At 39.7% G+C, this 13,719-nt stretch overlaps 1 protein-coding gene across 3 annotated transcripts in view; it reads left to right on the top strand.

Moving 5' to 3' along the window:
• OSBPL1A (oxysterol binding protein like 1A) overlaps positions 1 to 13,719 on the top strand; it is a 78,172-nt gene that overhangs the window by 2,559 nt on the left and 61,894 nt on the right. For all 3 annotated transcript variants that reach the window (XM_035317546.1, XM_035317547.1, XM_035317549.1), the window contains exons 3-7: positions 2,150 to 2,272; positions 7,154 to 7,239; positions 9,220 to 9,294; positions 10,427 to 10,538; positions 11,621 to 11,706. In XM_035317546.1, coding sequence (XP_035173437.1) covers positions 2,152 to 2,272; positions 7,154 to 7,239; positions 9,220 to 9,294; positions 10,427 to 10,538; positions 11,621 to 11,706 — 480 coding nt within the window. In that variant the 5' untranslated portion in view covers positions 2,150 to 2,151. The remainder of the gene's footprint in view (positions 1 to 2,149; positions 2,273 to 7,153; positions 7,240 to 9,219; positions 9,295 to 10,426; positions 10,539 to 11,620; positions 11,707 to 13,719) is intronic.

Here is a 13,719-nt window from a genome sequence, read left to right as displayed (position 1 = left end):
TCATGTGAATGATCCTTCTAACTATGACTAATAGCCAGACGGTCATTCGTATGCATCATTGCATGCTCCGAGCTTACCAAGTGTATTGAAATTGGAGACTTGGCCTAAGCAGCAAAAGCTTTGGGGACTGAAACAGTAAAGCACACAGACCTTTCTCAGCTGTGTTACCACACACATCGCTTTACTGGTACTATTTGCTGTAAGAGTACAAACAAGTCACGGGGTTTTTAACTGAATGACCGCTTGGGGAGGGGGAATCATGTAAGTAGTTCTACCGACTGTTTCAGCTCTCTGCTGAACGCAGCCGTTTAACATTCTGCTCATGCACACGACTGGCCTTGCTGCATACAAGAGTTGTGCATTTGGATCAGTTTCTTGGTTCCTTCCCAAGCAGTCTTTTCTTCCTTCTTGTCAATATCAAATGGAAACATCAGGTTCTTAATGTGTTGGAAGCGTATTGCTGTTCATACCTGCTGTGCATGTGGGATGTTGACAAATGATAGGGAGTAATGATAAGAGTGTATTTCACTCAGCTGATGTATTTAAGAAATTGCTAAAGAAATGCTCTGTGTGTGTGTGTAGTGAAGGATGAGTTTTGCTTCCTTCCCCCCCCTCCCCCCGGGTAAGCCAGCAGAATGAACTCTAACCATCCTCTGAAGCTTCTGTCTGTGTGATTCTCAGTGCTGCATTCTGTGTCCCACTGAAACAGCATTGCTCAGCTTCAGAAAAACCACTGCAGACTGCTAGTACATTAACATACTTGATTTCGATCTTTCTCTAGACGCTGGTGGAACTGATTCACTGAAGAAAATAATACCTGTCCCAGCAAAAACAAACCCCTGTGTTGCCTCAGACAAGTGGGTAGACTCCTATTTAAAGGAGAAGGTAGCTTTAGGGCTTGAAGGCTTACTAGTAGGACTAACACTGTTTTTCATAGCAGAACTGAAAAGCATGCACAAATGGGTATTTTAACCACTGCTGGACAAGGTTGTATGCTGTGTCTGTGATAGCTTGCAGGTGATGATCCAGTTTGTTCTTCTAAAATGTGCTAGAAAAGAGCCTTCTTAGTCTCCCTGGCAAAGCTTTCCTTTTGAAAACTGATTCTCTCGTTCCCTCTTCTGATTGAGAAAAAGGTAGGGGAAGGCTCTTCTCTCTGTTGCTGGCCACTTGGCACTGTGTCCTGCTCTAGATTACTTTCTCCCAGTCTTGGATATTAGCAAGATCTGTTACTGTTACAGGCTTCTGTTGCTTACCCAGTGCTCTCCCTGTCTTTTCTCCTTGAGTGGCTTCTCATCTTACAGCAGTGGAAGAGCTCCCTGCATCTGTTTTTAGTTTTGAATGTGTGTGTGGTGCAATTGAGTTGGCTCTCCAATGCAGCAGAATGTAAACAAGTTGTGGGACTGTTTTTTTTTTTATTATTATTATTATTTTTTTTAAAGGCTATTATAGGAAAACTAACTGTGTTAGACCAGTTATGTTCCTTGCAATCATTAACCGACTTTAGGAATCTTGATTCATCAGGCTCTGGTAAGCCTGGTGTGTCAGGTGAAGATACCAAAACTGAAGACTCTAAGTTTGGGCAAGGTCTTCTTTTACTGTTGTTTTTGGCAGCAATACATTGTGTATCAGAGTCTTCTGAGGCTGCTTTGAAAATTGGACTCCTCTTATTTTACTCTTGTGCTTCTTAGAAAGAAGGTCAAATCTACAAAAATGTTTGATTCCCCTTCAAGTCAGGTTTGTGGGGTAAGGTATCTGAGATCCAAGAGCTGATTATACCACTCCCTGATGGGTATTTGAGGCCTCCATATGAACATGGATTCTGTTCCCCAAGGTTAGCAGTTAAAATAAGTTTCAATTAATTCTGAAGACATGGGTTAAAAAGTCTACAATTTTTTTTTCACCTTCCCCACCCCCCCAATGCCTCTTAAAAGCTTAAGTGCTTTGCTAATATGAAGAATTTTAATGCCTCTTAGGGGCATGACTGGGTGCTGGACAGTTGAGAACAGCATGTGCATTAAACATGTTTGACGTAGGAAATAATTATCTTTTTCATACAGGTCTTGATATTTAAGGGAGAAAAGTGAGATAATAGTAAGCCATATCTTACAGAAAAGACATTGCAAAATTGGTTCTTTTATGTCTTTATTAGAGATGAGTACTGAAGCAGAACAGCAGCTTCTCCATGATGCTAGAAATGGAAATGCTGAAGAAGTTAAGCAGCTGTTGGATACCATGAACAAAGGAGAAATAATCTTTGATATCAACTGTAAAGGTTAGTAGCTCTCCTCAAATGTTTAACCTCACTGTTGAAGCCACAGAGAGTGGAATTGTCACTGACAGTATAACCTTGTTTTCTTTGGAGTGCTCAATAGAATAATAAAAAAGCCTTATACAACTGTTGTTACCCTGTGGCTCTTAAGACCATACTTGTATAGGGGAGAGAGCATAAAAGCGGAGTACAGAAGTATGTAAAGAAACTCTGAGTAATTCACAGAAACTAGAAATGTCAACAAGACAAAAAATCAGTACCTCCCTACCTACATTCAAGCTTATGTCAACTTTGGAGGTCTGTAATATTAAACAAAACATACCATGGTGCCATGGGATGGTTCTGGTAGGTAAAGAGTCTCCATCAAAGCTGCAGAAAAGATCAGGTACTGTATTTGTGCTCTGCTAGATACGATTTTTAGGCCTGTGTTTCATTATCGTGTAATGGCAGCAGCTGTATCTCTTGTCATGTGTGAGGACGGTTGGGATAAAGGCACAGTTTTTGCTATGTAGTGTACTAGGTCACTTGGGAAATGAAAGTAAAACTGCCAGTTGTCTGCGTCTGGGTCTTTGGCCAGTGTTAAAGTTTGGTATATACATAGCTCACATAGTGAAGCTTGCTGAGTGTTAAAATTTCAAACTGGGCCAGCTCACCAAGCTTGTTAGCAGTAGCAGACTGCCCTATTTCTTTATTCATGTAGCAGCTTTATATTTTTTACATGAGTATGTTTCTGGTTGCTTCAAAAAAGTAGATGTATATCCCACCCTTTTTACACAGCCTGGCAATTCAGTGTTTGACTGTTAAGCAACACTGAGCACTACTGTCGCTACAGAGGGAGGGGGGAGAGAGCAGCTATGCTTCCTCTCAGCCTCGACAGAGGGAACACCTTGCCCTAGAGAGCAGGGAAGGTTGTTATCTAAATAAGCTCTGTTCCTTTCCCAACTCTAGTTCTTAATCATCAGTTTACTCATCCTTTTGTTTAGCTACTCATTTGTGGCTGTGTTTTTCCAATAGTTAATGTGTTCACCTCAGGAAAAACAAGTTGTGTGTAAAACACAGACCCTTGATACTTCATCTTCAGTGAGCTAGTTCATAATTTAAAAGGAAGCTAGACAGAGCTTGAAGGAACTAGAATCCTGCTCCCTCACAACTGTGTCCTTTGCAAATATTCATGGCATTGTGTGTAGTCTAAACAGCTGGAATTAAAAAAAAGTGCTTGGAAGAGTTTGCAGAGCTTCTCAGATATGTTCCTAAACATAATCTGAAGTCGAGAAAGCATAATGAAGTTGTATAATGTGCAGTCCTACATTATGTCAAGCAAATTGGTCTCTGTTCAGCATTCCTGCTCACAGTTGAGTGTTCGTATTGTGAAAAATCTGTAGCTAGGTAGAAGAGACTGACCTAATGAAAGGAAAGGTAGATGGTGCTTAGCTGTTGCTCTTTCAGTTCAGTAATACATGGCCAACCAGCTAATACATGCTTGCAAATGTATTATGTCTAGGAAACTAGAGGGAATGTGCTGGTGATAGTTTAGGTTAAACTAAATCTGAATAGGGAATCTATATGCAGTGAAATCTCTGTTATGACCTCTAAATGGTTCGTCTAAATGTTAGAAGACAGAAGTGCAACTAAAGCATTCTCTGGAGGAACTGTTCTGGTTGTGTGAAACCTGAGTTAGATATCCATTCTTCTGCAGTCACTATTTGGAGACTGGCTGTTTCAATTAACTCTCCTCCTCTAGAGTATCCCATTGGAAATAGTCTAAGACAAATGCCAGCCAGCCAGCCTCTCCTGCCTCCTCATTACCAAAACCACTGTGTATTGCTACAAATTCTGATCTGTTGGGTACTGCCAGATAGTAATTGCATAACCACGTGATGATTAACTAAAATGCAGGCTGTAGATTGTAACTGACTTTTTGCAACCCTCAGTCTTCTTCTCTTCAGCCTCTTGTCCTTCTGTCATTTCCTTCTGGATCTCCCTAGAAAGTCAAAATCACAGAATTGAAGGGGTTGGAAGGGACCTCAAAAGATCATCGGGTCCAACCCCCTGCCAAAGCAGGTTCCTCAGAGCAGGTTGCCCAGGTAGGTGTCCAGACGGGCCTTGAATATCTCCAGAGAAGGAGGCTGCACAACCTCCCAGGGCAGCCTGTTCCAGTGCTCTGTCACCCTCACTGTGAAGAAGTTCTTTCGCATGTTGGTGCGGAACTTCCTGTGCTCTATATTGTGGCCATTGCCCCTTGTCCTATCCCCACAAACCACTGAAAAGAGGTTTGCCAAATCCCTCTGTCTCCCACACCTCGGGTGTTTATACACACTGATGAGATCCCCTCTGTCTTCTCTTCTCCAGGCTGAACAGACCCAGGTCTCAGCCTTTCCTCATAGGGAAGGTGCTTCAGGCCCTGTATCATCTTTGTGGCCCTCCGCTGCCCTCTTTCCAGGAGATCCCTGTCTTTTTTGTACCGGGGAGCCCAGAACTGGACACACTACTCCAGGTGAGGCCTGACCAGGGCAGAGTAGAGGAGGAGGATCACCTCCCTTGACCTGCTGGCCACGCTCCTTTTAATGCACGCCAGGATCCCATTGGCCCTCTTGGCCACCAGGGCACACTGCTGGCTCATGGTCAACCTGTCGTCCACCAGGACCCCCAGGTCCTTCTCCTCAGAGCTCCTCTCCAGCAGGTTGTTCCCCCAGCCTGTACTGAAATGTCTGGCTGTTCCTGCCCAGGTACAGGGTATGGGGATTGTCTTCAGTGCTGCAGCAGTTCCTTCAGGACTTGCTTCTGATGTGGTAATGACACTTGGTTTGAAATAAATTACTTCTGGAGCACGTGGAAGGCTGTACTGGCGGTAGTGTAAAGTTCTCCTGAGCATGCCTTTGGAGACTCAATTCTGACAGATTAATGTGCCTGGGTGTCAAAGCCTACCTTCAACATCTTATAAAACCTGTCTTGTCTTCCCAAGGCTGACCTTATTTCTGAGGCTGTACTCTAGATGCACAAGTGAGAAGTCTAACAACAGTGGTCCCAAGCATCCAAATTTCAGTCAAAGTGAAGGAAGGGAAAATAAATCCAGACTTCTCACACTTGTTATGCTGTGGCTGGATTCTAGTCAGTCAGTGCTTGCAGATAAGCATGATTTGCTTGATGATAATCCAACTAAGTGGTGCGAACTTCCATTTCCAGTTTTCTCACTTTGCCAGCTCTAAAAAAAGATATCAACATTAAAACACCAACAGACCAGGATTTCATCCAAAATGATCATGCTTTCTATGGCCATCTTCTTAAATTCAATAAAATAGAATGTTTAGGACTTTGTTTGTTTTACTTTGCAATAAGCCACCACAGAACTGTGAAATAAAGACAATGGTCAATAGTGTTATGCCACAATATAAACCTGAATGACTATAGAGCAGCCTGGCAGACCACAACTAAAATATGACTGTCTAGTTTGTCTTCATTCTGTAAATAAATGGTAACATTTGAGAGTTACAGCTAACTGCCATTAAAGCAAAGAACTGGGTAGGGGAGGTTGTTTTGTTGTTGTGCTAGTCTACTTTTCTATCCCTGTGTTCTTCCCAGTGTAATGATGTCTCGTTGTTAAATAAATAAAGTAGGACATCAAAGTGCAAACATTTGTGGTCAGTTGAAGAGGAGTAACAAATGCCTCAAGGTTGAGAAGTAACACGTTGGCTAACATCAAAAATGCAAACATTGAGTGGGTGCAGAACAAGGGCCTCTGACACTTTATTGAATAAGAACTGCAAATCTGGACAGGTTCCTGAATTTTTCATGACTGAAATCCTTGGCAGCAGCATTGCCTTGTTGGTGCTGTAACTAAGAACTGTCTTGGGCTAATTGTATGAATTCAGTGCAGCTAGACTCCTTTCTGTGGTCTTTGGAAGAACCTTCTGTTCTACTAGAGTGAGGGTGAATGATGTCTGTTTAGTGTGTTATCCAGCATACATAGTCCCAGAGTTAGTGATCCACACAGCATTTGTCTACTGTGGTAATTGAGTCTGTCGGTCGTGTAGGGCAGGAATTCTGTTGTAGGCCAAACTGGGATGAGGGTAAGGTATTAAATCTGGGGTTGGAACAATAGAAGGAGCAGAGAAGAAGGAAACAAATAACAAGAGAAATGGCCAATAGAAGACAGAAGTTTTAGCTGGAAACAATTATAAGAAATGGGAAAGTATTTCAGCTGTTAACTACGTTCTAATGTTACTTTGTAAAATGAGAGCAGAAAGAGAATGACAAACTTGAAATTCAGCAGTTCTTTTTTCCTCATGCAAGTGGCTTATTTCCTCATGGCAAACTTAAAATGTTTACACATTCCCAACTTCAACACTTGAGCATACACAAAAAGGGAAACACGAAGGTGGAAGTAACTTAAATTATTTTCTAATGCTTCATTTTCATCTTGCTTCCAGAGTGAGCTTTTAGGTGGCACTAAGAATGCTGTGGGTCTGTTGCTTAGTAAAAACATAGCACAAAGCATCTTTCCTTAACACAGTTGAGCATTGCAATGGGAAGGAAACGGGGTTGTCAACTTAGTTATAATTTCTAATGTTTTACTATTTTAATTCTAAAGAAGTGATTGTAGGGCAGTTCTTGACTTTCAATCATACATCCAGTCCTCCAAGACGTGCTTTAAATGCTCTTTAAGAAAGACTTTGTGGATTGTAATCTGTTACTTTCTCAAACCACATAGTAATTTAGTAGTTCAGATTGCATGCATAATACTGATGCTTCCAGCCTTGTTGTTCCTCTGTTAGTGTGAAACATGAGCATATGTACAAACCTCCAAGCACATGACAAGTTTTTTTTTTTGTGTGTGTGTGCTGTGTGACCAAAAGTTAATTTACCTGACTGTTTTGTGTCTTTTAGGCAGAAGTAAATCTAATATGGGTTGGACACCTCTGCACCTTGCATGCTACTTTGGACATGCTGTTGTGGTAGAGGATTTGCTGAAGGTATCTTTCTATTTGCCTCAGTGTATAAGGCTGAATGTTATCGTAGAAGCACTTAGTACTTATTCAGGTTTTTGCAATAGAAGAAAGTGTGTTGCAGAGATGTGGAGCCACTCCTACAGTTTATCGGCAGGTAACAGAGATAACTAAGTTGATCCTTAAAACTAAGGAGTGAAATAGTTGCAGTATTAAGATCAGCCCAGTTTACAAGGATCCAAAATAGTGATATTGGAAGTCTCTGAGATACTCGAGTAGTATACAGCTGTTATTTGAACAGTGTTTATCAGTACTAGCAGTACTAAGCTGGCTTTCCTGTTAAGCATGTGTGCCATCTATGTAACCATAACCTGATCTATCTTACTGTGGTATATAAAGTGTATAATTTAGGAAATTTCACTTAGTGTGTTGTAGGAAAGTGCAAAATGTTTCAGGTGCAAAAACTTATGTTACCTAACTGAAAGTTTTGCATAGAAGTATTTGCAGAATTCTCTGCAGAGTAACTTGTATACATTTTTTTTTTCTAGGCATGTTATTGTAGTTTGACTCATAATTTATTTCTTATGTCTTTGAAATGATGAACTGTTAACCTTTGTGGTCAAACCTAACCTATTTCTATCTTTGTAGTCACATCTGCACTGTGTTTTGAGTTGTTTCTGGTTGAGTTTTTTTTTTCCCCTCATTTCTCACAGTAACTTCAACCAATCCTACCTGTATTATACCATATTCCTGTTTGAAAGATTTTGCTGTAGGTGGTAGGAACATGCTGAACAGTCTCAAATACAAAGGTAGCTAATCTAAACTTGAATTTCATTCAGAATAAAAGCTACCATCCGTAATCATGACTCTAAAGCAGGAAACAAAGTTGACATTTCTTTAAGAAGTTCTCTGGCCTACATGCCTGCTCAGTAGGTAATGCTGTTCTCAATCCAAGATGGCTACTTAAAGCAAAAGGTAAAGTTTTGTCACTTAACATATTTATCAACACTTCCAGAGATGAAAGACCATATGTAATTTTAAGTGCTTTCTTCATAGCTTGTGGCGCTCTTGAAAGGGTATTATTTAAAGAATAAATGGAATAATAAAGGAGGCTGTGCCCCACTGAAAGCTAGGCATATGTGGTGTGCTCTTGTGCCTAGGTTTTGTGCTCAATGACTTAGTGAGTGAGGAATTGTCAGGAACAGGGCCCTGGAACCATGGTCAGACAGCAGTGGTCTGATTTAAATTCTGTGTTCTAGACAGAAGCCATAAAGGTAAATGTGTCCTGTCTACTTTCTGACCTTCTGAGGGGTTAGGTAAAGAAGTATAGAAAAACTTCCTACAGAAAGACTGGTAAGAGCTTTTGGTTTCCTATGCAGGATGGCAAGCAGTCTTCCTTTCAGAGAAACAGTATGAGGTGGGGAAGGCGTGTGGCAAGAGGAAGTGGTATTCAAGCCAAAGATTATAGAAGGGAAGGGAGGAGATACAGGTTACGTTTCAGATAGGTACCATCTTAATGCTGATGAGGAAGTTTTCACTTCAAGTGAAAGCGCAACAGTATTTGCTAGAGAGAATATTGCTTGTTAAATTGGCAGCACCAGTAGACCCGTGCTACTGGTGCTGCCAATTTATGCACATTCTCCGTTTATGCACAGTCTCCATTACTATTGCAGTTCTTTCAGTAAGTTGAAAAAAAAAAAAAAAAAACCAACAAAAACCCAAAACAGACAGACAGACTAAAAAAAACAACCTACAAACTGTTAAACTTCTGTTTACCTTCTCAAAAGCAAGAGAGATGCCTGGATAAAAACACAAGAGGTTTTTCCTTTTTGAAGCAGTTTGTACAATTCTGGGTATGAATCTCGCACACATAATTCACCTTTGTTTTCAGTATGGTTGTATTAAGTTCTGATTCAGTTTTGTCATGAGACCCCATTTTGTCAGAGGGAATGTCTTCACAGTTCCTGTTGGAAGGACATTCAGGTATTTTTTGCTCTTGCCATTTAGGCTGGTGCAGATGTGAATGTGCTGAATGACATGGGAGACACTCCGCTCCATCGTGCAGCTTTCACAGGACGTAAGGTAAAGCGTTAGCTTTTTTAAGCCTCACTCATAGGATTGTTCAGGAAACTCTAGCAGTAAGATCACTTCAAAAAGATATTTATACAGCATCTCTGAAAAAGACTTATCGTTTGTTTTGGTACAGTGTGTTCAAAAGAACTGGGCACATTGCAGCATAGCTACTATAACTGTCCAAAACAAAAACATGGTACAAATATCTTCTTTTTCTGAAGACAAGAGAAGACTGGTCTGTGGGTTTCTGTGGTATGCTTTGTCATATCGTTTTTGGCTTTTTGGTGGTGACAGTGTTGCTAGCAGACAGAGAAAGAAATAGTATTGTCTTCCACTGACGTACTGTGCATCAGTTGTGTAACTAACTGGTGCTTCTGCTCTGCTTCTGCTTTATGCCAGAGAAAGTGCTTAAGCGTGGCACTATCTGTAGCTGCAAGTACTAGTTACCGTGTGGAAAACAGTGTGAAGATCTCTGCTAGGAGATCTCATCTACTGCTGAAGTACAACAGGTCAATTTGTGCCTGGTATGTTTGAGTAAGAGGAGTAGGAATTGTTCCTCCTCCTAATTAAATGCATATTTATGTAGACAGAAAACACATTTTATTTTAATCTCAGTGGCTTTTGGAGGGGTGAAAATATAAATTAGGACAGACTTGACTGTTTGGTGTCTGGAACTGTTGTTTCTTCATAGATAAGTAGAACTAGCGGGGTTCTTACAGGTCTGTGATGTGAGACTGGTTTGATTTGTTCCCTGCTTCTTATCATCACTCCCAAACTAGCACTACATCTGTGAATAATCTCTTAGCCAATTATATGAGCTTGTTAGCCAATTATATTATTAGCCAATAATATTATTTTCATCTGCCAAATTCCATATTAATACCAGATACACATATATGCTTTTAAATCAGAGTAGGTCCGTTCAGCCATAACCCTGCTAGTTCCCTCATCCTGGCTGCTATGAAAGAGAAGGTGGCAGTTAGTCCTGCTCTTCAGTCTCTTGAAAACATTCCTTCCTGTTTTTGTCACTGGTGATAGGTTATTTTACAACTCCTCTTACAGGGTGTCAAAAGCTGGAAAGCTGGGTTCTGGCCTTACACAACTGGAATAGATAAGCAGTGTTCTTCAAATTGTTTTCCAGGAGGTGGTGATGTTACTCTTGCAGTGTAATGCTGATACTTCTATTGTTAATGGGAGTGGAGAGACAGCAAAAGAAGTTACTCATGATAAAGACATAAGGAATATGTTGGAAGGTAACTTTAATAGGTTATAGACTGTTTGTTAAACGCTTATACTTTCTAAAAGCTGTTATTTTCTTCCAAGTTATAGAAGCTCAATATACAACTTATTTTTTTCCTAAGTACTGACAGATTATTTTTTCTATGGTATGTCTGCAATGACTTGGAGAGCTATGTATTTATTATATGTTATGCTATGTTAATAGCATTATTCAAGTAAATATTTCAGTCCTGTCGGGCTGATCCTTGCTACAGCTCTGAATAGTACATGGCAGTCAAAGCAGTAGCGCTCAAAAAGGAAAAGTTGAAGTCAAGAATAGAAAATGGCTTTGTCAACAAGATTGATAAAGAGCAAAATTCTGAACAGCTTGCAAAGGTGACTCAGTGTTAGATCAAATTTAGAGCTTGCTGTTGCAGACTTGGAGCTTATCCCAAATGAAGAAGAAGAATTAAAAACAAAAACCAACCTTCCCCACATTTCTTCCAGTGTCTCGTAGGTGATGGAAGTGGGGGAAGTGGTGTCCAAATACCTACGTAGCCTCACTATTTACAGTTTTGGAGAATCCAAGAACTGTTGCCTCCTAGTATTACTATGAACTGCCCCCAAATACTATTGAAGAGCTGTGTCCAATGCTACAGACTGTATATGTGAAAAGGGATCTCTACTGATTTGACACTCTGCACACATAAGTCCTTACCAATGCTCATCTGCTGGACTGTAACAGAAGAGTAAAATTTCTGTGAGATGATAGGAAAAATAGAAGAGAAATTGAAAGGAATGCAAGGAAGATATGATGGGGCTGGCATGTAGTTTTCCCATTTTCTCTTTTACTAGAGGCTGGATTTGGCCTGTAAGTGTTTAAAAGTAATTAATGCGTGTGTGTATACATACTCACATCTTGTCAAATAGTATTACTTTTCTGAACATCAAATTTTTGTCTTTGACACAGTTATTTCTGAATAAACAATCCAATTATACCTATTCCAAATAGATGATACTAGAAACTCTTATTTCCTTCTAGGCTTGTGTACTTAAGACATACCTGCCAGCTCATTGGGACTGATTGTATTTTATTTTTATTTTTTCCCCAAAACAGCAGTGGAAAGGACACAAGAAAGGAAACTGGAAGAAGAACTCTTAGGAGCAGCAAGAGATGGGGAAACAGGGAAACTGTCTGCTTTGGTAAGGATTCAAGTATTTGCAATACTTCATTGTCAAGTGGTTGAAGCTGTGAAGCTTATGTATAACAAAGTGACATCGGGCCTTGTGTTTCAAAGTGCTGTGACTTCCAAATATTAGTGCTGTGCACCATATTATATTGGTAAGATGCTGAAACCCCAGGTGTTTGTTAGCTTTCTTGTTGGAGGTTGCAAAACAGTGGTTTTCTACATCTTTCACATTAGATTTCTAAATAGTCTTCATATAGTTGTAAATTCCAGTGTAATGGTTCTGGATCTCTTGACATAGCAGCGTGTTTTCACTGCTGTATGGCCTATTTTCAGTCTTGAAAGTAAGCTTTTGTTCCCACCAACCACTGCAACTGAAGTCTCTAGTTTTTAATAAACAGTAATCTGCACAACATAGTTCCACACTGGGAAATACTTGAAGACTTCGTATGTGTGCTCATGCTGAAAGCAATTTAAACTGAACAATGCTATGGTATAGTAAGACTATGGGAGAAGCAGAAACACTGAAGAATTAAGACCAGAAGGTGCCTCTGCAAATTAAAACTAGATAACTGCTTGCAGAGCAGAGTCAATTACAGCAATCTGCCAAGAACCAATTGGATTTTGAAGCAGGGTCCAGTGCTTAAGCTCAAGTTTTCTTGAGATTACTGAAGAGTTTCCTTGGCAGTCAGATGTGCAGTGTGGAACACTTTCCATCTGATTAGCACCTTTAGTCTTAAAAGGTAATATATTAAAGCAGTCTGCATGTTCCTATTTACTTTTAATGGAACATTCACAACTGTGGGATTTGTATGTTTAATGCTTTGGCATTTTGTTGTTACCTTTCCCTCATCTAAATTGATCCCTTCTAGGCTGAAGAGCCCTTGTCCAACTAACTCTTTGCATGGAAACTTTTTAAATCTTGGGTCAGCCTTGTTATTCTTATCTGTACTTTTTGTATTGTTCTCTTTGAACTGGAGAGAGAACCAGAGATGTACAGAATACCTCATGTGGAAGAATAATACATTAATATACTGGCATGATTGTACTAATTGTAATTAATACACTGGCATAAGTGGTCTGTTCTTGATTCTGGTGATTCATAACACCTGCTGCATTTGACGTTGTGTGCCTGTTGACTAAGCCTTAAAGAGATATGGGGGGAAAAAAATAGAAAAAGGTGACTCCTCATAGTAATCTGTTCTTAAAAAGAGCTTCGTGCTGTCTCTCATATGGCATGTAACAAAACTTTTTTATTTTTAAATTATGTATGTATTTCAAATTTAGCATATTTGAGCTCTGTTTTTGTGAGAACAGCTACATGTGGACCTCTAAAACATCTCAAAGTACTTTTTTTTTTTTTTTTTTTTTAGTCTGAGAATTTTTAGTAGCGACATGTTTTTTTCCCGGAATCCTTTGAATTGAACCTGTGACCATTACATTACAATTTTAAAACTACCTCTGACTCTTGAGGAAACCCAAAGAACTTTCTTCTGCTTACAACCTCCTTGACTTTTCTAACCTCAGGTAAAATCTCAGCGGAGAGTTTGTGTAGCTCTCCTGAATGGCCCTTTATCTTGAGAATTCCTTATTTTTTGCCTACTGATGTTCAGGACTTTTCCGCTCCATTTTTTTCTTTTCTTTTTTTTTTTTTTTAATTAGCAGAGTATTATACTCATGAAACCTCTTTGGCTGCTTAAGTCTTCTTTTGTGAGACGTAATAGACTAAAATTTGTTCTCTAGTGTCCTCCTTTTGGAACAGAACGACACTTACTTGAAATACCTTTTTATTGTTAATTCTCCTTTATCCTAATAATTTTACTAAAAAATACTGTGGTGCATATTTTAACCCAATTGTCTGGGAGAGATAACTTAATTGTATAGTTTCTCTATACCTCCTAATTGGACTTCAGACTGTTTTTTTTTTCTCTTTTTCCTGCATGTGTTTCTATCCTTCTAGTTGCTCCTTTATTGTAGTTTCCCGAAGTCAGTCTAGTGATGGCTCTTGTGCTTTTCTTCTGTTGAGATT

The sequence above is a fragment of the Oxyura jamaicensis genome, chromosome 2 (assembly GCF_011077185.1).
Source record: "Oxyura jamaicensis isolate SHBP4307 breed ruddy duck chromosome 2, BPBGC_Ojam_1.0, whole genome shotgun sequence".
In the NCBI taxonomy this organism is placed as follows: Eukaryota; Metazoa; Chordata; class Aves; order Anseriformes; family Anatidae; genus Oxyura; species Oxyura jamaicensis.
This window is presented reverse-complemented; position numbering and strand designations above follow the sequence as displayed.